We start from the raw sequence: 21,790 nt of genomic DNA, 5'->3' as shown, positions 1-21,790 counted from the left end.
GACCCATTGAGGTCTGCAATTAGGGCCCTCCGAGCTTTTCTCCGGGCTACAAGCGGCGCAGAGCTGTTTAACCGCGGCAAGAAAAGCCTGCTCTTAAATTGGACGAAGGCCCAGAATTACGGACGTAGAAACAACGGTCGCGAATTGATCACCAACGCTGCGCAAATACATCGAGAACCATGGCGTGGCCAAATAAGAACAAAGATATGGTATACCGGCGAGTCGGAAACTCGGGACTACACGTCTCTGCTCTCGGCTTGGGTGGTTGGTTAACGTGAGTTAATGGGTCCGTGGCGCAGAATCGGCCTCTAATTGTGCCTTATATAGTTTCGGAGGCCATGTCGATAATGGTACGCCTTTTAGGAATCTGGGTAACGGGAGAAGGGGAAGAAGGCTGATGGCAGAACACAATAGAGGTCGCATTTGAATGCATGAAGCAGGCGTACGACTGCGGTATCAACTTTTTCGATACCGCTGAGAGGTATATCCCTCAACTTCCAACAAGGGACGAAATCTGACGCTCGAAGTTACGCCGGAGGTCAATCAGAAGTCGTCATGGGACAAGCCATCAAGCGATATGGCTGGAAGCGAAATGATATCGTGATCAGCACCAAGGTGAAGAGCGCTTATTGATAGCAGTCGAGCAATGCTAATCAGGGGATAGCTGAACTGGGGCCTCGCAAACGGAGAGATCCTCATCAACAATCACGGGCTATCGCGCAAACATATCATCGAGGGGACGAAAGCGTCTCTGCAACGACTGCAGTTGGATTATGTTGACATTATCTATGCCCACCGTCCCGATCGATTAACTCCAATGGAAGAGACTGTCAGAGCGTTCAACTTTGTGATTGAAAAGGGCTGGGCGTTCTATTGGGGGACATCAGAGTGGTCGGCAGATGAAATCGCGGAGGCCTGTGGAATTGCCAAATCGTTGGGCTTGATCTCTCCAATTGTCGAGCAACCCTTATACAACATGCTAGATCGTCAAAAGGTTGAAGGCCAATACCAGCGGCTGTACTCCAGGTTTGGACTCGGGCTCACGACATTTTCACCGCTAAAGATGGGTTTGTTGAGTGGCAAGTATAACAATGCCGCGGCGCCACCTCCAGGTTCTCGATTTGCCGAGAGCAAGGACAAGTTCGCAACCGGGGCACGAGAGACCTGGGATAGTGAGCAGTGGGCGGGCAACGTCAAGAAGATTGCTGGATTACAAGTAAGGCTTCCCAAGGCGTGATGTTGCAGGTTTGCTGACAGTCTTTCAGTCCATCGCAGACAAGCTGGGAGTGAAATTGTCACAGCTGGCACTAGCCTGGTGTTTGAAGAACGAGAATGTGGCTTCCGTCATTACTGGGGCATCGCGACCGGAACAGGTGGTTGATAACGTCAAGAGCTTAGAGCTCTTACCCAGGTTGACTCCAGAAATCATGGCGGAGGTGGACGAATACCTCCAAAACAAGCCAGCGCAAGATCCAGCTCGACAAGACTAAATAGAAAAAGCGGATGTACTGAAATAAACATAGACTTCACCTTACTGGCAAGAGTTTCTATCGGAGTAGTTGATATTTTCATTCGTAACTGAACCCCCATTTCCAACGTAAGTCAGGTCGCGGGCACAACCATGGAGAGATACAGCCCTCATACGCACGTTTTGGCGACATCGACTCAGGTCCGAAGAGCTCATTCACAAGCCCCAGTTCATGAGCGACCAATCCTGCTGTGGGAACGAGCCGTCGCCAAAGATCTGCATCGATCCATCAAAAGGCAGCAAGGTCTCGAGTCCGAGAGCCTGGTCATCCACCATAAGATTAGGCATCGAATTTTGGTATCCGGTGTTTGAGTGAGCCAGTGAGGGATTCGAATGGGAGTTCATGTCCATCGTCCTTGGGGCCCTTTCAAAAGTAGAGCCAGCGGACGTCCGGCTCATCCAGTCTCGCATAATGGACACAAGCTTTGGCTGTACCATCGACTGACCTGACTCTCTGAGTGCCAGCTCAGTCGCCTCCCAGACCTGAATCACATTAGCGGACAAAGTTCCAGTGGTCATTGCCTGAAATAGTATGCGAGGGGCCATTTGACGGAGACAATTAGCACGAGCTTCGAAATTCTCCCCCATAAAGGTCCAAGATCGGACCGCATGCGTGCTAAGTGGCCGCTTTCTCAGGTCCTGTAAAATATGAATGTAGGCTGGCAAGGGGAAGTAGAAGGACAATAACCAAAGATACCGTTGGGTAGGGGTATGAGATAGGATCCTCGTGTCACAATCAAGCATCGTGAGCACATGAGCCATAGCAGTGTCTCGGTCCAACTCAGTTTGGGTTCCGGGTTTGTATCTCGAGTAATAATCGAACAGACGGTATTTCGCAAGAGTCCCGCGGGTCAACCATATGGTAACGTAGTGAAGGGGATTGTCCGGGTTGCAGAACTGGAGATACTTTTCCTCAATCTGCTTGTCTATAGCATCGAGTCCACTAGTCCCAGAGGGAGACAAGTGCTCATTCTTGGCAACAAACTCCTTAAGGGATGGAGCAAAAAAGCTGAGGTGGAAAGACGCTTTCCGTAAATACTCTCCGAGTTCACAGCGTACCACAGCGAACACTGCTTCTGACAGTGGGCCTTGGACTGGGGGGGCGTATTTTGCTTCGGCTCGGAGATCAAGATCGTTTAAGTTTGAGGGAACTTTGCAGTCCCAAAGGGGGTTCAATGTGGTGTTCCTGTGGTCGGCCAGCTCCCCAATGCGCGCATCGAATAGAACCAAGGCCCACCACAATCTTCGGCGCAACTCAGCCTGTAATGGAGGATACTTAGCGCAAGAAGATTCATCGTGGATACCCATGCGCTGTGCGGTACGAATCACCATCGCAAGCATTGAAGAAAGCGCCCTGGGGTCAAAGCAAGGGCGCATGGAGACCTGTCGTCATTAATATGAGGGACGGTAGGTTGTAGGGTAAGACTAACAAGATAGAAGAAGAAGGCCGTTAGACAATCAGGGTCATCAGATCTCAAGAAATTAGCGGACACCAACGCTTGATGGCAGTTATAGCGATATGTAGCTAGAAGTTCGTCCTTTGCAACACCAAAAAACTTCTCACAATCATCTTTCACCAGGCTTGATAGCGCGACACAATAAATGCTGAACATGAGAGCACTCATCGAGGGAGCGATGTTTTTCGGGTCTGCAATAGCCTCAACGATGCGAGCTTGGAGGGTTGGGGTATGTGTGACCTTGAAGAGAGGGTCAACATGGTCGAGGTAGATCTGCCAAAGACGAAAGATCTGGGACGGTGGTGGGTGCAGTGTTGAGACATCGATATGGGAGTTGTGAACGCCGAATAATGGATCAGAGTTGTCAAAAACATGATCCCATGTTTTCTTGACTATGGCCTCTGTAATGTGAGTGGCAGGAGTCCCGTCATCCCCCTCGGAGTCGGTTGGCTGAAATGAGCATCAGCATAGAAGAAGCATTTAGAGCAATAAATATGATACTTACCGTCTGGTTCATCGCATCCCATAAGTTCCTAGTGGGTGTCAGCAACGCGTTCGAGACTCCGCGGATGGACTGCTCACTTGGCTGAGTCTCGTTGCTTCGGCGACTCGAGTGGCACTTCTGGCGATCGCTCTAGTACTGCTTTCATACCTGCAGTAGCAGGCTGTGATGTTTCATCATCCTCACTTTCTTTCGGGATCTCTCCATGGAGGGGGTCAAAGCGTATATCGTGCTGTCGCAGAAGATCCTCGTAGCGACGAACTCGGTCAAGCAGTTCACGCTCGGGGAATCTACGTTTCCGACGACGTGGATTCAGGTGAGAGGGCACACACTGCGCCTTGGACTTAATGCAGTTGGCACAGGGGAAGGTGCGGTCACATCGGACTTTGCGCTGCTGGCAAAGCACGCACGAGAGTACGCGAAGCGACTTGTCCTGGCCCGTCTCGGACATCATTCAGGTGGCCAAAAGGCGAGATAAGGTGAGAGGCGTGTCGATTATGGGAAGAGTCAAAGGGTTAGAGGAAGAAAACTAGAAGGAGTTTGTTTGTGGAAGATTGGGAAGAAACAAAACAGGAAGGCGGCCCCCGGTCGGCGGTTTGTATCACCCGTCAAAGGCTGACTCATCACTTCCGGACATTAGAGATCTCCGACCGTCCGACCAGACCGAACAAGGACCAAGTATAGTCTGCCTACAAGACGCAGTTTATGACCTCTCTGTAATGCTAAATCATAGGTCATATACGCTGCTTCGATACATTGTAAGTGGTGGAATGACATGACCAACATTCGGCCGAGTGTTTGTGTTCTGAAAGCAAGGGAACTATATATTTTGCATGCGATTTACCCTGTCCCCCAGTCAATGATAAACACCAATGGTATCCTTGCTAAGAACTGGTAGCAAGGGTCTATATATAACCAAAACAATCCTTAGGTAGGCTTGGCGAGGTCCTGAGTTTACTGTTTTAATAGCACAGTAAAGTCATCCTTTGTGGGTCGAGGAACCTGAGTTGCAGATCAAAATGATCTGAACAGACCAGCAGGCTAGATTGCAAGGAAGACTGCATTGCAGGTTGTCCTTAAACTATGAGGGTAGTACATGTGGATTATTAATCTGCTTTGGAAACGAACAAGTTGCTATAGGATTGGGAGTAGGCGGAAAGGGGCAGATTATGCTCTACAAAGCAGTGCAAAATATGCCGAATCAACTACCCTGCAGGCCAGTCAGTTTGTTATCATACAGTACCTCTCACATGAATGCTTATAGAAATAATCGCCCCATAGAAATGCGGCAAGGGCTATGTAGTTGGCTTGGATGCTGGCGCATCGATCTACGATCCTGACTCAATGACACGAGAACTCTGACGGATGCTCAAGACGCTTTCGAGTGAGGAATTCTGAGACGAACATCAGTGTGTTTAGTTATGACTCTGAACTACTTTACTGCCTCACGATAGCCTCTCTTAGAATCCTCTACCTTTCCCCTTATGAGACTATCCCTCGACGAGCCACAGGTATCAGGTATACTAGACTCGATTACATAGTGGATCGAATACGGACAGAAGAGTATCCTCAGTCCTCACATCCACCCCTACAGCTCTCGCCCCTCATATGCCCCAAGCGAGCGCCTGCTAGTATCAGAGACCCTGACAGGAGAAATATTTTTAGACACGATACCTCTGATCTTCGCCTCGGCCATATCATCAACACGAGCAGTGGTTACATCAGGGACACACACGGATGAAGAATGACGAGGAATACGAGAACCGGGACGATCGTGGAGAAACGGCGAAGTTTGATACTGGGAAGAGTTTAGGGCTGGGCCGATACGAGAGATTTCTTGGGTGATCGACGGCGCAGCGTCGTGGATGTTCCGTGGTTCTATATCTGGATACAGAGATTGAGGGTTTGAAGAGCATTAAGATAGGAGGGTCAGTAGTATAAAGAGCTTCTTCTGAACCCAGATCTATATAATTAAAATTTATTCAACAGCAAACAAAGAAAGTTGCACCTCGATCTTGCTTAGCTTTACTTCATTACAATGTTCCTCTCAATTCTTACCCTTCCCATCGTGGCGAACGTGCTCGTGGCCACCGCATACCCTATCAAAGCCGACGGGGTGAACTGCCGCTCTGGACCAGGTACCAGCTACGACGTGGTGACCTCCTATGACACCGGAGATGAGGTTGAAATCAGCTGCCAGACTCCTGGCACCACCGTTCTCGGCAACAATATCTGGGACGAGACCCAGGATGGCTGCTATGTTGCTGATTACTACATCAAGACCGGCACCGACGGCTACGTGACCGATCGCTGCGAGAGTGGCGGCGGTGATGATGGCGATGATGGTGGTGAGAGCGGCGACAACCTTCCTGGACTTGACAAGACGCAGTCCGCCCATGGCAGGGCCATTATCAAGCAGGCCAAGAGCGACAATGTTGGTCGTCAAGGCTGTCTAGCAGCGTTTGCTACCGCTTTTGTTGAGGTAACTACCAACCCTCTAGGTCAATTTCTAGGTGAAAGTCTAATAACATCATCTATGGTATAGTCCGAGATCTACGTCTACGCAAACAAAAAGGTCCCTGAATCTCTTGACTACCCCCATGACAAGACCGGAAGTGACCACGACAGCGTCGGCATCTTCCAACAGCGCGCGATGTACTATGACGTTGAGACTGCCATGGATCCAGCAGGCAGTGCGTCGCTCTTCTTTGATAAGATGGTCGGCATTAGCGGTTGGAAGACGATGGATGTGGGAAAGCTCTGCCAGAAGGTTCAGGTCTCGGCGTTCCCTGATAAGTATGGGAAACGTGTCGCCGAGGCTCAGAAAGTTTGTGATGCTGGGGGCTTCTAACGTATGCTGGAGAGACTTACGTTCGAGTGTACATATCATTTACTGTACTTACCTGCGAGTGTGATCGAGATACTACCTAGCAGAATGTTGTCTATAGCCAGAAAAGTGGTACCTAGCTACCCACCTGCAAGTGCATCTTTCTTCCCCGCATGAAGTGTCTGCCTAACCAACCACCAGCTATATCATTAACCCGAAACCGCCTCCACATCCATCATCCAGGTGCTCTTAAACAAATCCAATCAACCTCCCAAGCATGGCCGAACCCAGCGACACCCCCTTTCTAACAAAACTGCCAATAGAACTCCGCTACCAAATCTACGAACTCGTCTTCCTCAACAACAAAGTCAACGTCTTCTCAGGCGGCGAAAAGCTCAAGCTGCAACACTATCTTTGCCCCGCCAGAGGGGAGAGATATCACTCCATACCATGGATTGTTGGAAACCAAGAGCCGCGAGGGTGCAAACACCGAAATGACTATACCACGACTTCGAGCCTTTCAATTCTGCGTACTTGTCCACAGATGTATGTACCGCACCGCTGGGCCATGTGGGATGGATGTATTGACATGAAAAACATGCAGATACACCGAGGCCGTGTTCCTTCTCTGGTCGCAAACCACAGTCCACATCCAGCTCTTCGACGACCCGTTGAATTTCATTACTCCGTTACTTCTGCGCTCCGTGATCGGAGAGAAAAGCTTCCAAGCCATACGCTCACTCGAAGTTTCATTCCTCCACTCCGCAGTGGTTCGTATGCAGGTCCTGGACGTAAACTGGTTCATGCGATGGATAGCGATGTGGAAAGTAATAAAACGCATGGCCGGGCTTGTGCATTTGCAAGTGTGGATAGGGATGGAGCAGCTGATTGGCGGGATACGTGTGACAGAGGAACAGGAGGACCTACTGTTCACGCCGCTCTTGGAACTGCACCACGTACCGGATTACAATGTTGAAGTGACATGGCCGGCGAATGAGGGCTCGGAGGCTTTGATCGATGGCGCACCGTTTCAGCTGACGAGGAATCCTGATGCGAGATCGAAGTCTGAGGTGTTCGCATTCCAAATTTCGAATGGAATGCCAATGTGTGATGCTTTGGCAAGGGCTATGGAGCCTATAGAAACTGCGAGAGGCTGGGCTGTATTCTTTGGAACAGAGCAAGGATAGCTTCTCTTGCGAGGAGATGCGTTATGTGATCGAAGTTTGAACAGAATAGTGGCTGGTGAAAAACTCCTATTTTGGTCCTATTGTCGATATCTAGTTCCAATAAGCAATAAAGGAATGACCGATTTCGACCGAGTTTGCAAGGAGGCTTATTGCAACGGATACAGTCAGCGTCGTCTCTGATAGAAAGGGATAAAGAGCACGATTATCTGGAGCAGCACAACGCGCGTACTGACCAGCAGCCCATACGGTACGCTTAATCAAGATGAGCCGCGGACGATAGATGGTCTTCAATCGGGTAATGTGGTCACCCGAGTACCCAGAGCTCCCTGAGAGCAGCAGCGCGATCGTATGTTTTCCAACCTGTTTCCCGTTCGATTAATGCTAAATGCTTCAGCAAAAGGATTTTTTCAGCCGAAGAATCGCTGGCCACGCCCTGCGTAATGGCCTGGATGCCCATGCTAGGTGGATATTCAGCCTCGCAACTGGGTTTGGAAAACCGCAAAGGTATTGAAGAAAGTGGTGGTGGGTTAAAGGGCGCAGCACTGCTGGGTTTCGTGCTTCTGCTGCTGTTTGCAAAGACTGTCCCAACAATATACAGGGGCTGAAGTTGATTGACCCAATTGGAACTAGGATGCCCTCGTCAGCTCGTGGAACTGTATAGTAGTCACCAGGAGTAGTCACCAGGCGGCATAGAGAAAAAGCCACCCACTGCGAAGTATTAGATATGGAGATGCCAGCCAGCTCACGAGCATGCCAGAATATGTTGTCCTGAAGAAGAGCATCAGTCGGCGATCGGCAGAACTGAAGATGCCGTCTAGCATCGTATGTATCAGAGGCTATACCGTGTCTGCTAAGGATGCATAGGGAGCCTGCTTGGCCAATGACATCAGGGTCTGGAGAAGCAGTATGCAACCGGCGTGATAGAAGGTATTGCCACAGACTTGTAGGTCAAGATACAGTTAGGACCGGCGAAATTCTGTACGAGGTTTGATACTTACTAGGAGAGGGTTGAGAAAGCGGGATTGTGGGAAACACCTTAGAAGAGGACGACTCAACTCTCAACAAAGGACGGACCTCTGGCGGGCGTTCCTGATACCACTCTTGAAGATCATCCCAAAGCCCGGAAAGCGAGTGCCCAAAAGTCGGTCCGTACTCAGCATCATCAGCACCAGCCAAACTCAGCAAGTTGACGATCTTCGCAAAAATAAAAATGGTAAGGTTACAATAATCATCAACAGTCCCCTTTGCTCGCACAGATGATATAGCAGTATCATCCAGCCAAAAGTCGGTTGGGATGAGCGTTGTTTTGCCTGCTATAAACGCAGCCCAAACATCTAGGTCGATGCGGTATCATCAGAATATGAAACAAATCAGCCAGTGTTCTGATCTACTCACCAATTCGAGCAAATGCCCAGAAACAAGACTTTATAATTCCTTGGCTAGCGCCATACCATTTCTGAGACTGTAGTAGTCCCGCACATCCCTATAGAAACGAAAGGGCATTAGCAAATGTGCTGGCATGCAACGAGGGAATCGACCAGACGTTCAAGTGACGACGCCACTCATGAACCTCTGAGCCCATCATTTCATAGACGCAGAGCAAAGTGCAAGCTGCGAAAAGCGCAGCATCCGGAGCTACGAGGTCGCGACGAAGTAGCAGCTGGATGGTATATTGGTACAGTTCCAAGATCACAGGTCGCTCCTGACGTGGCACGTAATCGAGTTGACGTGATGCTAGCGACATTGCTGCAGCTGCAAAGGCCGTCGATTTCATCATTTCATGGATACTCCGGACTGTGAGATGTCTATCCAATCCTGTCGTCTCGCACCAAGTCCCCGTCTCTTGTATGTACAAAGAAATAAGACGTATTCTTTCGGTGCTCGAAACAGGTAGTACAGGCTCGGGTAGCCGAGTGGCGCTCCCAGTACTTGATAGACTAAACGAGAGTGACAGTGTGCTAGAATCTGGCCACGAAGTCGGGAGATGGGTGACCAGCTCAGAAGGAGCGCCATCAGGACACGGGGATGGGGTAAGGGGCGAATGATGCGGCTGGAGAATATCGGCTATGGTCAGACTACCCGCTCGCTGCGGCGGATGCTCTGGGCTGGGGCCATGGGAATCACGTTGAGGTATGTCAGGAATACCCAAACCACTCGCGTCGTCGATACCATTGTTGTGAGCGGCGGGTTCAGGGGCACATGCGACGGTTGCCGCAGAAAGCTCAACGTCATTCGCCCCCTCACAGAGAAACTGCCTGCTGGATGGTAAAGGTGACTTGTCACTATCGAGCACTACGTAGTCTCGAGTGATTTCGTCCGTCTCGTCAATAATCTACGTCTCCCATTAGTTTCGAGATACAGCAAGCGCAGCCGCAGCAACAAGACTCGAACAAGATTCGGGACGAACCGCAAAGGGTACAATTGGTCGACGAGACTGACGAAGTCGTCGTGCTTCAATGGCTACGAGGGCGCCTGAATCCAGTCGCGACAGACTCAAGGAACGTGAGGGGTGAAAGGATGCCTTGAGGCCCCATTGGCAAGTCGAACCGCGCAAATCACAATTCTTGCAGCGAGGGCGCACTCCATCACCTAGATGAAGTCAACGTCTGATGGCCTGCTCATTCGGGCGAAATAAACCACATTTCCTACGGCGATTGCGGCAGGGTAAGCTAGCGAAAGTAACCAAGTCAACAACCTGCCTTGTTGCTGGAGAGGTCGAGGAGTCAGAAATGCTTGCACTTACCACCCTGACCTTGTCCGCTTCATACTCATCTCAACCAGCGGGTAATGATTGGCTGGCGCGTCGCTTTAAGCGCCAAGCATTGAGAGAATGAGATGACAGTAACATTAGCGATGGTATAGTTGATGCGAAAGACAGCTTGGAGGGAGTGAGAAGAAAGCAAGATGGTGAGGGGCAAGAAATGGCAACTGCAAGCGCTGCTGTCTTGGCATCGCCCGTGCCCCACGCAGTAGGCACGTCACCCTCGTCAATGTGATTCAGTGGCTGTATAAAAGGAGGTCCATCTTCTTTCGACTGTTGTGAGCTGATATTACAGTCAGCTCGAGACAACATGTCTACCGTGTCCAATATTGCTCTTGTCGTGCGCGTGGCTGATGGGCAATCGCCCAAGCTCTCCAAAGAGAGCACCTCCATCCCCCGCCCAGCTGCCAACCAAGTTGTGGTTAAGATCTCCCATGTCGCTCAAAACCCCACGGATGGTAAGTAAAAATTACACGTTGTGAGCAATGCGAGCTAATGCTGGCAGTACAATCGTTTGATGGCAACGCCTTTGGTGATGGGGCCGTTCTTGGATGTGACTTTGTCGGCGAGGTCGTTGAGCTGGGCAGCCATGTCACCCGGCTCGCCAAGGGTGATATCGTGTCGGCTTTGATTTGGGGAGGTAAGCGTGGTTATATCATTCTCGACCTTTTCCCACTGCATACTCACAATCAACAGGAGAAACCCCATATGTGGGCGGCTACAGCCAGTACTGCCTGGCGGACGAACGCATCTCGTTCAAGGTGCCAAAGAGCATCTCCCGAGAGCATGCCAGCACTGTTCCACTGGCAGCGGCGACTGCGTGGCTTGCATTGTTCTCTAAGGATTGTCTCGCCCTGGATAAGAACAACGGCCAAGGCACCAGCGTCCTGGTCTGGGGCGGTAGCTGTAAGCCGTTCCGTCCTGTCATTACGATTATAGGGGAATAACGATATTTAACATTGTACAGCTAGCGTTGGGCTATACACAATCCAACTTGCATCGAATCTAGGCTTTGAAGTTGTCACCACCTGCAGCCCTAGGCACGCCGACCTAGTCCGCTCGTACGGCGCCCGCCATGTCTTCGATTACAAAGACGAGGATGTTGTCTCCAAAATCAAGGGTGCTGTTCCAAACCTATCTCACACCTTTGACACGATCGGCGTTTCTTCCTCTTCGCCCGCTGCCTCTCAATGCCTCCGTGACGGCACTGGTCGATTATGTACCGTACGCCCGGGCAAGGCCAACACTGAGAACGTCACATCCGCCACGACGGTCACAGATGTTTTGGTCTGGACGGCTTTCCTCAAAGACCACAGTTACGGAGAGTTCAAGTGGCCCGTACGTACCTCTGTGTGATTTCTGGACCGAGGCTAATTCATTCACCATCTAGGCCTCGAAAGAGGACCACGAGCTTGTAAGTGAGCTCTTCGAGAAGCTACCTGCGTGGTTAGAGGAAGGAAACATCAAACCCAGCCATCTGAAAGTCCTTAGTGGCCTGGACGCGGTTCCCGAAGGATTCCAGGAGTACCGAGATGGAAAGATTTCAGCGTATAAGATCGTCTACGAGCTTTGAGCTCATACTACACAACCAAGCTTAACGTGAACGGAAATAGATGAACCCATATACAGGTTGAGTAGTGCACACCAGACAATGACATACGCGGCTTTAGCAGGTATATAGCAAGACCACAATTATTTCTGAGCAATCTCCCCACCAGAAAATCCCGCCCTCCTCAACCTCTCAGCCTCCTCCTCCTTCAATTTATTAAACGCCTTCAACCTCTCCGGCACAATCCTCTCCCTGTCAGCCGTAATCCTCCACCCATCCAGTCTCTCCTTCCCCAGCGCCAAGAGAGTCTTCCGCTCAACAAGACTATACTGACTCGGATCATCGCGGTCGAAATTAAACGGCTCCCTTAGGATCACCGGCGGATTCGTGATAATGCGCGGAATTCGTAGACTGTTCCGCGACGCGGAGTGTAGCATGAGCGGGTGCATGAGGACCACATCGCCGATGTTGCCGGTCATTTCGCGAAAGTCGCTGCATTGGCGCGCGATAGAGAAGTAGAATTCTAAATCCAGGATTTGCGGTTGCTGGCCGCGTGGGTGCATTAATGGATGGACGCCTTCGGGGTGGTTGTACTAGAGATGTAGTCAGACATACATACATACTCAATGTTTGAGCTAGCAGCCCCGTGGCAAAGCCAGGTGGGGAGAGTGAGAACCAAAGCAGATTGAAAGCCTTAATCAGCCATAGGCTCCATAAAACCACTCACCAAATGCCTGGCAATGAACGGAATGGCCTCAGGACAAATCATCGTCCCCCCACCACGCTCCTGGATATCCGAAAACAGCGGAATAACCAGCAGCGCCTGCTCGGGGCTATCCAAATAATGCATGAAGAAATCGCCGTCGACATGCCAATTATCCAGCTCTCTCGGATCCGGCCATCGGCCCTCCCACTCCTCCGTGCCTAGGTTAACAATCAAGCTATCGCCCCAGTTGATGAATTCGTCGGAGACGCGATCTTCGCCCCCACACAGCTCGCAGATAGCGGCCCAGGCCTTGGGGGCGAAAGTGCGGACGGATTCCTCTCGGTGTCGGGGCATGTTGATTCGCTCTTTAGCCCAGGTGGACTTGTCGGTAGGGGAGTAGCCGAGGCGGATCCAGACGTCGTCGGTCCATTGTTGTGCTTTTTCTGGGGTGAAGCAGTTGGGGATACGCACGTAGCCGTGTTGGAGGAAGTGGTCTTTTTGCTCTTGGGTTAGTGAGTAGGTGGGAGGTTCGGAGTTGTTCGCAGCTTGGGTTGCCATGATGTCGATCGCTATTTGAAATTATCGCGGAATTGTCTCGCGTGCATTATCAAGGCGTCTGTCGAGTATTTGTAAGTTGATGGGTAAGCAGGCTCATGCACAGCTGACCCTTCGTATAGGCCAAGTTCGGAATCTCCCCGCTTGCTCCTTGGCCAAAGAGGTTATTGTCTGCGCCCTTTGACATTGAAGCATGACAGAGGGCGCAGGCTCGTATTTGGTCATTCTGAATTTAGAAACAAAGTATATACCTAGTAAGCACGGACAGGCAGACAGGGGCCAAGCTTTCGAAGCTATGGTTGGATGGGCTCCAGTGGCTGCATAGGTAGACAGCTTATCTTTCATTCCCAATCCCTTGTTTCAAGTCTATGACTGAGGATGACTGAGACTGAAAAGCATTCCCCGCTAGCTTTCCGTGATCTCCTCTCCATTTAGCATTCATTCCGGAGGATCTCGGTCCATCTCGGTCAATATCCGCTATTCTACTTCTCGGTCCAGCACGTACAATCAGTCCGTCCTTCTCTTGTTAATACAACCAAATAACATACCCAAGCCAACATCAATACAACTCTGTATCAAGCCCCTGTCGCAATAAACCGGGTATGGAAGGCATAACCAAAGAGACGCCGGTGTTTAAGTATATGCTTTAAAGCCGTGGTAGCAATACACACATGTCAACCAAGGGGTCTGAATACCCTTTCATCCCTGGGCTGCACCAAGAGGACTGTTGCCAGGTGCCTATGTGGGTGAACTTGCAGAGCACTGTTATGTTCTTCTCAGCTAAGAGCGTTCAACACCTGCAAGTAGTTCAGTTCTAGGACATTGATTGTCGATGTCATTATGTTAGGAGAATACCTCGTGTCGTGTGCATACAGTGACACACATGTCTAAAGTAGAATAGGTCACTAGAGACAAATATCGAGTGTTGTCGCGGGATAGATCTACCTAGGTACAAGCTTGCCCTATCGCAAGCGCACCCCCCCACGCCTCGCCCACCTCCTCGCCACAACAACATACCCGACACCGCCAAGTCCCACGACCAACAACGCCCCCCTCCACGTCTCCGGCCTCAACGCCCCTAGACTCTCCCAAACCAGCGCTCTAAGAACCCACCACGGCAGCGGCCGTTCCGCACCCCACCCACAAAGCTGCAGCGGGATAACCGGGCCTACATAAACCTGATCCGGGTGGTGCATGGCGAGCGGCCAGATCTCCTCGAGCGTTGCAGACTGCGTGGCTAGGGTTGCGAAGAGGTCGCCCCAGACCAGTCTGCCTGTTACGCGCACTATGCCGTTGTACCCGGGCGACTCGTCGGGGCGGTATGCGCCCTCGTGGCTGGAGAAGGTCGGGTCGATGGCGAGGAGGAACGGGTGCGTTGTGCGCGGGGTGCTGTGGTCGTGGTCGTGGTTGGAGATTGGGTTTGTGGTGTTCGGGGTTGTGTAGGAGGTGAAGGAGGCGGCGTCGATGGCGAGGAAGGCGGTTTGTAGGGGGGTGATGGGGATTCGGGGCTGGTGTTGAGGTGGGGGTTCGGTTTTATTGGTGCTGGCCGTGTTGAGCTTGCTGGCTTTGAATCGTTCGGAAGAGTCGTGACTGTCGCTGTAGAAGTTCTGGTTGAAGTGTCTGTCAACATTGTTAGCATTTCTCTGGCCAGCCAGTTGTTTGCCAGTGAACATACTCTTTAGCTCCTTCGATGTCGCCTTCCGCAAGCCCGATCGCTTGTCCATCTATCCAGTGCAGCTTCAGGTACGGCTTTACAAGCTCGGTGCCAGTCTGCCCTGACCCCCAATCGAAGATGTGGGTTTGAAGCACCTGGAGGAAATCCGCCCATTCAGCCTCGGATTGCTCATAGGTTAAGCGGTAAACCACAAAGCCAGAGTCATTCGGCGAGTACCCATCATCGTCATTGCCATGTTCTCCTTCTTCCTCCTGTATCAAGTGCATGAACCGGCTAATCCAAGGTTCTTGGAAGTCTTCACCCCAGCCATCTCCGCGCAAGTGGTTGCGCGCCTCGATCTGAGCGTCCACCTGCTCCAAGGCAGATTCGTAATACTCTTCTCCGGACGTTTGTTCCGGTCTGTCAGTGTCTTTGTCAATGTTTTCGATCATCTTCTGGAACATGATTCGATGGCTAAGGCTTTTGACGTGCTGGGAGTATGCTTCGCCCCGCACAGTCAAGTTCTCCGAGTACATTTGCGGTCCGTATGAATCAGTGACACTAGTCGGTATTCCCTTGTACCCTACCATTGGCATCAAGATCGTGTAATCAGCGCGGACCCCAATCTCCAGCAGCAGATGCAGCGCATTGGTGAGCTCCCACTGCTTGCTGTCCGGAATCATCAAGCCAAAGTCCTCAAAATCGGAGTCATGGTCCAACAAGCCCTGCAGGATTGGAGCCCGCAGTTCATCAACGTGCCTTGTGACCCACTGATGCGCGCGGTTCGTCATGACCTTGTATTTCGACTCCATATACGCAGTCCACATTTCACCTAGTTTGACGACTCCAATGGTGTCATTTCCACCTTTCTCGCTTCTCTTCCGATTGAGCTCATCATCCAAACCCTCCCAATGCGCATAAATCAAATTGAACGTCTCGCGCAGCGCCTCCTGCACCTCATCCGCATTCAGGTACTCAAAGACCGCAACAACGGCCGAGAGATGCTGGTACGCCTGATCAAAGTTCTCTTCCAGATGCAGTCCCTCCTCTTCCCACCGCTGGTCACTAAGCGGGACAATGCCTTCCCACAGCCTGTTCTTGAGGGCATGGATGTTCTTGCCGACCATTGTCATGCGACTCGGGTCTTTCTCGTCGCCAATCGAGACCAGGACCTTGCCCTGCCCATCGTTGACTCGTTGGACTCAGAGTCCAGGAAGAAAACGACGTCATCCTCCTGCAGCGTGGGGAGGGACGGTGGCCTCGTCCCCTCTGGGAGCGGACTGCCGAAAGCGAAACTGACAAAGTCGGCAACTGTCTGGGGCTCCAGGATACGGTCGACTGTGGGGATTGCCGTCAGCTGTTTTGCTCTGTTTGTGGGTCGGTCAAGGGGTTCTGTTGCACTGGTCACTGACCGATCGGCAGGTACCACTGGGCATCAATGTGGGGTGCTGTAATGGGGCTACCATCTGCCACCAAGTGATTGTATGACATTGCTACTTCCAAGCGATATATGCTTGAGACCTGTTTCTGGAGAAAAGTCGATCAGGGGTAAAACTTGAAAGAAGAGGCAAAGTCGGAGCCGCAGCGCCTGGATCTCTTGGCGGGTAGAAGCTAGGCTAGAAGTGGGCCGTCGTGTTCTAGACCGTCAACAGTCTGCAGTACCTGGTGAATCTTGTTGTAGAGCAGGCATTCTATGTTCAGAGCCATATGGGTTTTTGTCCCAACCCTGCTCAACTCGTGGGTGCTTTTGTAGTTCTTGGGCTGCAGGGAATTGTTGATCGGACCGATACGCGGACTCGAACGGCGGCGTCAAGCTTCGCGAGTGATATGATTATTGCTCGACATTAGGTGCTAGTAGCGCCAGTGACAAGGATCAGTGCCTGTGGCATGCTGAGATTGCATAGCGTTATTGCTGCATGGAGAGAAGGGGGCCCTGGTTTCCCAGCCAGAAATAAAGAAGGAGAGAAAATGAGCAGACACACCCGTCCAGCTTTTCCCTAACACGAGTCCTAACATCCGAGAATCACAGTCTTCCAATTCGTCTCCGCCGCTTATGGCGTCGGCGCGACCGACTCCATCCTCAATAACCTCCTCCTCCGCAACATCCCAAACCACATGCCCGGCGTCAACCCAGACGATGTGCTGAACGCCGGATCCAGTGGTCTCCAGGATGTGTTCCAAGGCGATGAGCCTCTCGGCGCACGGCAGTCATACCTGAAAGGTCTGCAGGGCAGCTGGGCACTTGGCGTTGCGCTTTTGGGTGTCACGTTCTTGTGTGCGTTGATTCCTGAGAAGGGAGGCCGGCTTGCCGGTCCACCTAGTGAAGGGGAGAAGAGCGAGGAGAGGCGCGTGATTGCGATGGCTGTCTAGAGACTTGGGGGAGACTCCTCGTGTTCGGCCTTGTCTCCGGATGTCGGATATCCGTCGAGGTATCATACATTGAAGTATTGAGACGGGAGAATTGGTGCAAGGCACCAAGGATGGCCTACCATCTTAGAGAGGAAGGGCACTTTACGGTAAGGAGGAGGAGGAGGAGGAGGAGGTGTTAGGGCATGCTGCGCTATGTGGTTCTATGCCCGTGGTGTAGAACAAGCAGGGAGCGGGGGCATGATACTGGTACCAAGGTATAATGATTGGGTACGGTCAGACCACTTACATTTCCCTTTATACTTTGGTTCAGAGCTGTATTGTTTTCCTTCGTTTGGGTATAATCATCACCTTCTCTTTGTCGGATTTATGGCATCCTCGGCCCTATTTGATAATATCCGTTCAAGTTAATGTCACTCACTGCACAGCGGATATAGTTTGTGGATATTCGACGTGGGCCTCAGGACGATGCAAGGGTTTCTTGAATGCAGACTTGACAGAATATCCTGTACAATCTGCCCATAGTAGCGTTAAATAACCCTCCTTTCCAATTAACGACACGCATCCTGCGGCTGCTGCGCATACGGGTAAGATGCTGGAATATATCGAGTCACTCCAACTACGTCAAGTGCTTCCTTTCCCTACCATTTGAAAAATTCTCTACTGCGCTCAGAAGGTGCCATGACATCAGGATAGCGTTAGTTGTAGTTCATGGTTGATCTCCAGGTCTCACGCCATTGCATCAAGAATTAAATTGAACGTGAATATCGTGCTCCGAACGATACATGCAACTATTTTTATTACATGTTGGACAACTCAGGCGACTTTCTACCAGCAGAGATCTACTTTGCACGCGCTGGGAATCTCCGACAAGCAGGTTTGGGGTTACGACATCGAGAAGCCGTGGCTAGGAATGACTAACTGGTTACTAAGATTAGTAACCTGCACAATGAATCAGCCAGCTGAAGCCCTGTGGAGTAGGGCTGCACCGGATGCTCGGCCGTGTTCTCGCACTTCTATCTCCTTCGTACCAATGGCTGGATCAAGGAAGATAAGTCCGAAAGCGCGCATAAAAAGGGCAAAATGCATGACTCGAACACACAGGCGGGGCAATGCTGTCAAATGCGGCTGAGGATGCAGCCAATCAGAGGCCCGCCATGTCGGGCTGGTCCGAATCGATACAAATGGCCCCCACCACGTGACCATCCATGATTTCGAATATTTTGCTGGCAAGCTCGCCCTTGCACAACCTCTCTCCTATATCATCTATCGCTCTGTCTTCAAATGACAGCTCAATCTCCTGCGGGGACACTCGCGCCCTTCTCATGTCTTGCTTGTAAAGCCAAGAAACGGAAATGTGATCGGATTCTTCCTGTTTGTTCGAGGTGCCAACGGTCTTTCCAGCAACTTTACCAATGCGAATATCCCGAGATAGACCCCACTTTGCAAGCGACCTTGCTTGCAACCGCTGTTCAGCAGCCTCTCTCGACAGCTTCATGTCAGAGATGCCGCGAGACCAAGCGCCAATGCGGTCGAACCCTCCCTTCATGCTCTCGTTGTACATTGTATGGCTTGATGTCAACCTGGTTTACCGCTGCGTTCTAACCCATGCTGTGATACAGAAACAAGACGCCATGCATCTACGACCGAGGCACACAGCTCACAGTCTGGGCCAATAATGAGGCCCAGCACGGCCAAGTCCCACCCCGGGACCTCGAACAGTTTTCAAAGAAGCGATCCCTGAGTCCGTTTTTCCTGGACTATAGCGGACACACCAAGTTGGACCCTTTCCAGACATATCCATCTCCGCTCAATGCAGAGTGCATTACCCGAGTGCTGACATACTGTATGCCGTGCTTCCTTGTTAACTTATACAATTCACTGAGATTCGAGATCAGCAATTGGAGATATGTGGCCGAAGATCTTTCCCGGAATGACATATAAAGGCGCCTCCTTTGTCGATTACTGGATCAAATGTGCCATGAGTTGCCCACCCCTGTTCAACGCCTGGCTTCATTCCGGAGCAAAGCACATGCAGTTCCTCGACAGGCCTGGCTGTGACACACCAAGGTTTACTAAGAGAGAAAAGTACGAAATACTGCTGATGGAGCGGGAAGCAATTTTAGGTCTGAAAGAGGCGGTTGACTATGCTGTACCAGAAAGGATCTTGGACGAACATGTCATGGCAACTCTCGCCCTTGCGCTCCACCCACCAGATCGTCCACGCGGTCCCGCAAAGCCCGCGCGAATTGCACCGTTATCAAACTTACAGCTTCTATCTCGCTTCACAGGTATTAACATCTCCCATGTTCATGTCAATGCTTTACGGCATCTTGTGAGTGCTAGAGGGGGCTTCGATGTCCTCGAAATGCCTGGGTTGAAACCAGGACTAGCATCGTGAGTAATTATGCTTTCAATTCTGGTAGCGTACACTGATACCTGTCAGGTTTGACCTAGTTGTGGCGAGCAAATCCCTTTCTCGTCCTTTTTGGCCTCTTCGTTCCCGGCTAGACGTCAATGAAGTACAGACCTTTCTAGCACAGGTGGAAGATACTTGCCGAGCACTTAGCAAGCCCCTGCTCGCTGGCCTCGGAATAATCATACCTTACACTATGAGATGCGAGTTTAATGCCGTCCGAGGATACAGCACGCTGCTTACGGGTTATTCCCGCGGCTTGCTTGGCCACCTCATGATGGGATATGTCCTTGAACTGCGCAACTTCATCCACTACCACGTCATGAGCCTTCCACCACCAGGAACGATGGCGAATGAAGGGGTCGATTTATCACCGACATATGGCGCATTGCGTCTAGGACTGATTGCGTACAGCCTGCTAGTGCTGTTTCCTGTACCGTTGACAATGGACCCACACCCAAGGCTCTCACTTCTTTTGCGCCAGGAACTTGAGTGCAAGGGGGTCGAGGCCGATTCCTGGTTTCAGATGCCGGAGGTTCTACTGTGGCTTCTGATGCTAGGCGGGATATCAGCGGTTGGTACAGATCATCGTGCTTGGTATGTGGACCGGATCCACTGGCTGGCAGAGGTACTTGGGGTGGAGTCGTGGGAACAACTGAGAGATATCATGGGTTCAATCCTATGGATTGACTCCCCTTGCGACATTGAAGGACTGATTCTATGGGAGGAGGTGCAGGATTGCGCTGGAACATACATTGAGGAAGACTCCGATCTTCACCTCTTACACACAGACAGGAACAACTCGTCTGATTCAGTACCGGCATGCATTCGACAAGACCAATATACCAACACGTTTCGACTCCGCTTAGTGCACATACAGTCCAACCAACAATCAAAGCATACATCCCGACGTCCATATCCCTCACCCACTGTCCCTCCCAACCCCACCCGCAGTCCAGAGCAAGCGCACATTCAACCGCGACCAAACGGCAACTCCACAGGCTCTGGCTCCTCATACGCCTGCTCCTCATAGGTTTCCTCCTCCGGCTGCGGCGGATTCGGCAAATTCGCACTAAGAACATCCACGCCCCGTCTGAGCTCCAACAGCTTCAGAACCGCCGCAACATTCGTCTCAGTCAGGTTCGTGACCTGCGGAAACCGTTCATTGGTAGACGTCCACTCAACCCAGATATCAGCCATCTTTCCCATATCGCCGCCGAACTCGTCGAACCAGATTTGGGGGATCTGAGGCTTGAAGGCGAGGTAGATGGCTTCTTGGACGGCTTCGAGGGACATGTCGTCGGAGAGGAGGACGATCTCGTTGATAGCGGGTCCGTTCTCGATGCGGACGGCGACGGCGGTGGACATCTTGGATTGATGATAGAACAGGTGTGCGTTAAATGAGTCTGGGAGGCAGTGCAGAGTTTAGGCTGGAAACAGAACAAGTGGGTTTAAGGAGATGTTTCTCCTTCGATCGCACAGTCGGCAGCACCCACTTTATACCTCTCGCCTCACCCGCTCGGTTATTGAAAACATCCCCCTGAGCTCAGCCCACGCGAAGGATGAAGGATCGTTCGTATCCAAGCAGGTCCGCGGTGCCTCCTCGTGTTGATAGCACAGCTCTCGTATTGAGCTCCACTAGCAATCCAGAGCCGAAGCTCTCGCAAAGCCTCCATCTCGTACTCGTCTGCTGGAATCAGGCTCTCATCAAAATGAAACAATGCCCACGGAATCCTCCACTCTTCTCGAAAGTATGGGCGTAGCTTTTGAGGTGGACAAGACACTAATATCGTGTTCAGAGTCCGTGCCTGATGGATACGAGAACTAACGATATAGCCAAGCGGCCATACAAAACTAAGGAAAAGATGAGCCTCAGGGGTACCGAGCTTGCCCCCAGTGCACCGAAAGGCTCCAGACGAGCACATATGTCAATTGGACCTCTTTGTGAGCTGTCTTGCTTCGGTTGCACCGATTGAGGAGTGGATGCTTGCTATTCAGTTGGTAATGTCTACCCCGCACGCTCCAACAGGCGTTGCTATCTCAATCAGAGCACCATAGATTAAAGAATTGATAGACAAAAAACATATCATTCGATCCTCTGATGACCAGGAATTATGCCACATCTCCAGTTCGAATTGTAACAGTCGAACCAGATCGTCGCCAATAAAACATTCTTTTCGTGATCCCATTGAAATGTACCCACGAACATCAATGGGCCCTCGGATTTCCAAGTGAAGATTATAGAATCAGAAAGCTTCATTAAAGTAGAAGAAGACGGTCC

General features: G+C 51.3%; 11 protein-coding genes across 11 annotated transcripts; 6 read left to right on the top strand and 5 right to left on the bottom strand.

The window, feature by feature from the left end:
• Window positions 1-179: 179 nt before the first annotated feature.
• Window positions 180-1,503, top strand: BJY04DRAFT_228847 (NADP-dependent oxidoreductase domain-containing protein; the record flags this gene model as incomplete). The annotated part of the gene is made up of 6 exons (XM_073718932.1): window positions 180-274; window positions 328-350; window positions 415-481; window positions 528-615; window positions 665-1,216; window positions 1,266-1,503. 6 exons carry the CDS (start codon window positions 180-182, stop codon window positions 1,488-1,490), a joined length of 1,050 nt encoding a protein of 349 aa, XP_073569763.1. The 3' UTR covers window positions 1,491-1,503.
• Window positions 1,504-1,684: 181 nt separating this feature from the next.
• On the bottom strand, window positions 1,685-3,938 carry BJY04DRAFT_219753 (uncharacterized protein; the record flags this gene model as incomplete). The annotated part of the gene is made up of 4 exons (XM_073716675.1): window positions 1,685-2,911; window positions 2,959-3,435; window positions 3,491-3,518; window positions 3,568-3,938. 4 exons carry the CDS (start codon window positions 3,936-3,938, stop codon window positions 1,685-1,687), a joined length of 2,103 nt encoding a protein of 700 aa, XP_073569762.1.
• Window positions 3,939-5,525: 1,587 nt separating this feature from the next.
• On the top strand, window positions 5,526-6,338 carry BJY04DRAFT_219752 (SH3 domain-containing protein; the record flags this gene model as incomplete). The annotated part of the gene is made up of 2 exons (XM_073716674.1): window positions 5,526-5,969; window positions 6,033-6,338. The coding sequence occupies 2 exons, from the start codon at window positions 5,526-5,528 to the stop codon at window positions 6,336-6,338; spliced, it is 750 nt and encodes a 249-aa protein (XP_073569761.1).
• Window positions 6,339-6,591: 253 nt separating this feature from the next.
• BJY04DRAFT_219751 (uncharacterized protein) lies at window positions 6,592-7,501 on the top strand (the record flags this gene model as incomplete). Its single annotated transcript, XM_073716673.1, has 2 exons — window positions 6,592-6,860; window positions 6,919-7,501. The coding sequence occupies 2 exons, from the start codon at window positions 6,592-6,594 to the stop codon at window positions 7,499-7,501; spliced, it is 852 nt and encodes a 283-aa protein (XP_073569760.1).
• Window positions 7,502-7,805: 304 nt separating this feature from the next.
• On the bottom strand, window positions 7,806-10,273 carry BJY04DRAFT_208417 (Zn(II)2Cys6 transcription factor; the record flags this gene model as incomplete). The annotated part of the gene is made up of 9 exons (XM_073713989.1): window positions 7,806-8,127; window positions 8,211-8,269; window positions 8,344-8,441; window positions 8,500-8,835; window positions 8,897-8,984; window positions 9,045-9,833; window positions 9,909-10,090; window positions 10,142-10,170; window positions 10,245-10,273. The coding sequence occupies 9 exons, from the start codon at window positions 10,271-10,273 to the stop codon at window positions 7,806-7,808; spliced, it is 1,932 nt and encodes a 643-aa protein (XP_073569759.1).
• Window positions 10,274-10,511: 238 nt separating this feature from the next.
• Window positions 10,512-11,975, top strand: BJY04DRAFT_192704 (zinc-binding alcohol dehydrogenase family protein). The gene is made up of 5 exons (XM_073711813.1): window positions 10,512-10,720; window positions 10,768-10,902; window positions 10,959-11,168; window positions 11,230-11,600; window positions 11,653-11,975. Exons 1-5 carry the CDS (start codon window positions 10,573-10,575, stop codon window positions 11,833-11,835), a joined length of 1,047 nt encoding a protein of 348 aa, XP_073569758.1. The 5' UTR covers window positions 10,512-10,572; the 3' UTR covers window positions 11,836-11,975.
• Window positions 11,976-11,996: 21 nt separating this feature from the next.
• BJY04DRAFT_192702 (uncharacterized protein) lies at window positions 11,997-13,167 on the bottom strand. The gene has a single exon (XM_073711812.1). It carries the CDS (start codon window positions 13,073-13,075, stop codon window positions 12,506-12,508), a length of 570 nt encoding a protein of 189 aa, XP_073569757.1. The 5' UTR covers window positions 13,076-13,167; the 3' UTR covers window positions 11,997-12,505.
• An 867-nt stretch (window positions 13,168-14,034) lies between these two features.
• On the bottom strand, window positions 14,035-16,217 carry BJY04DRAFT_219747 (uncharacterized protein; the record flags this gene model as incomplete). Its single annotated transcript, XM_073716672.1, has 4 exons — window positions 14,035-14,692; window positions 14,748-15,904; window positions 15,952-16,064; window positions 16,139-16,217. The coding sequence occupies 4 exons, from the start codon at window positions 16,215-16,217 to the stop codon at window positions 14,035-14,037; spliced, it is 2,007 nt and encodes a 668-aa protein (XP_073569756.1).
• A 477-nt stretch (window positions 16,218-16,694) lies between these two features.
• BJY04DRAFT_219746 (uncharacterized protein) lies at window positions 16,695-17,096 on the top strand (the record flags this gene model as incomplete). The annotated part of the gene is made up of 2 exons (XM_073716671.1): window positions 16,695-16,710; window positions 16,756-17,096. The coding sequence occupies 2 exons, from the start codon at window positions 16,695-16,697 to the stop codon at window positions 17,094-17,096; spliced, it is 357 nt and encodes a 118-aa protein (XP_073569755.1).
• Window positions 17,097-18,598: 1,502 nt separating this feature from the next.
• Window positions 18,599-20,319, top strand: BJY04DRAFT_219745 (uncharacterized protein; the record flags this gene model as incomplete). The annotated part of the gene is made up of 5 exons (XM_073716670.1): window positions 18,599-18,651; window positions 18,716-18,939; window positions 18,992-19,490; window positions 19,540-20,239; window positions 20,305-20,319. 5 exons carry the CDS (start codon window positions 18,599-18,601, stop codon window positions 20,317-20,319), a joined length of 1,491 nt encoding a protein of 496 aa, XP_073569754.1.
• A 162-nt stretch (window positions 20,320-20,481) lies between these two features.
• On the bottom strand, window positions 20,482-20,877 carry BJY04DRAFT_219744 (uncharacterized protein; the record flags this gene model as incomplete). The annotated part of the gene is made up of 1 exon (XM_073716669.1): window positions 20,482-20,877. One exon carries the CDS (start codon window positions 20,875-20,877, stop codon window positions 20,482-20,484), a length of 396 nt encoding a protein of 131 aa, XP_073569753.1.
• Between the last annotated feature and the right edge of the window lie 913 nt (window positions 20,878-21,790).

This window comes from Aspergillus karnatakaensis (genome assembly GCF_047715665.1).
Source record: "Aspergillus karnatakaensis strain CBS 102800 unplaced genomic scaffold BJY04scaffold_34, whole genome shotgun sequence".
NCBI classification, from domain to species: Eukaryota; Fungi; Ascomycota; class Eurotiomycetes; order Eurotiales; family Aspergillaceae; genus Aspergillus; species Aspergillus karnatakaensis.
This window is presented reverse-complemented; position numbering and strand designations above follow the sequence as displayed.

Bases quoted from the DNA above. Each gene is read 5' to 3' on its own strand.
- BJY04DRAFT_192704 (XM_073711813.1), top strand. From the start codon at position 10,573: ATGTCTACCGTGTCCAATATTGCTCTTGTCGTGCGCGTGGCTGATGGG. The intron at 10,721-10,767 runs GTAAGTAAAAAT...TAATGCTGGCAG, and splicing joins CGCTCAAAACCCCACGGATG to TACAATCGTTTGATGGCAAC. The intron at 10,903-10,958 runs GTAAGCGTGGTT...CACAATCAACAG, and splicing joins GTCGGCTTTGATTTGGGGAG to GAGAAACCCCATATGTGGGC.
- BJY04DRAFT_192702 (XM_073711812.1), bottom strand. From the start codon at position 13,075: ATGGCAACCCAAGCTGCGAACAACTCCGAACCTCCCACCTACTCACTA.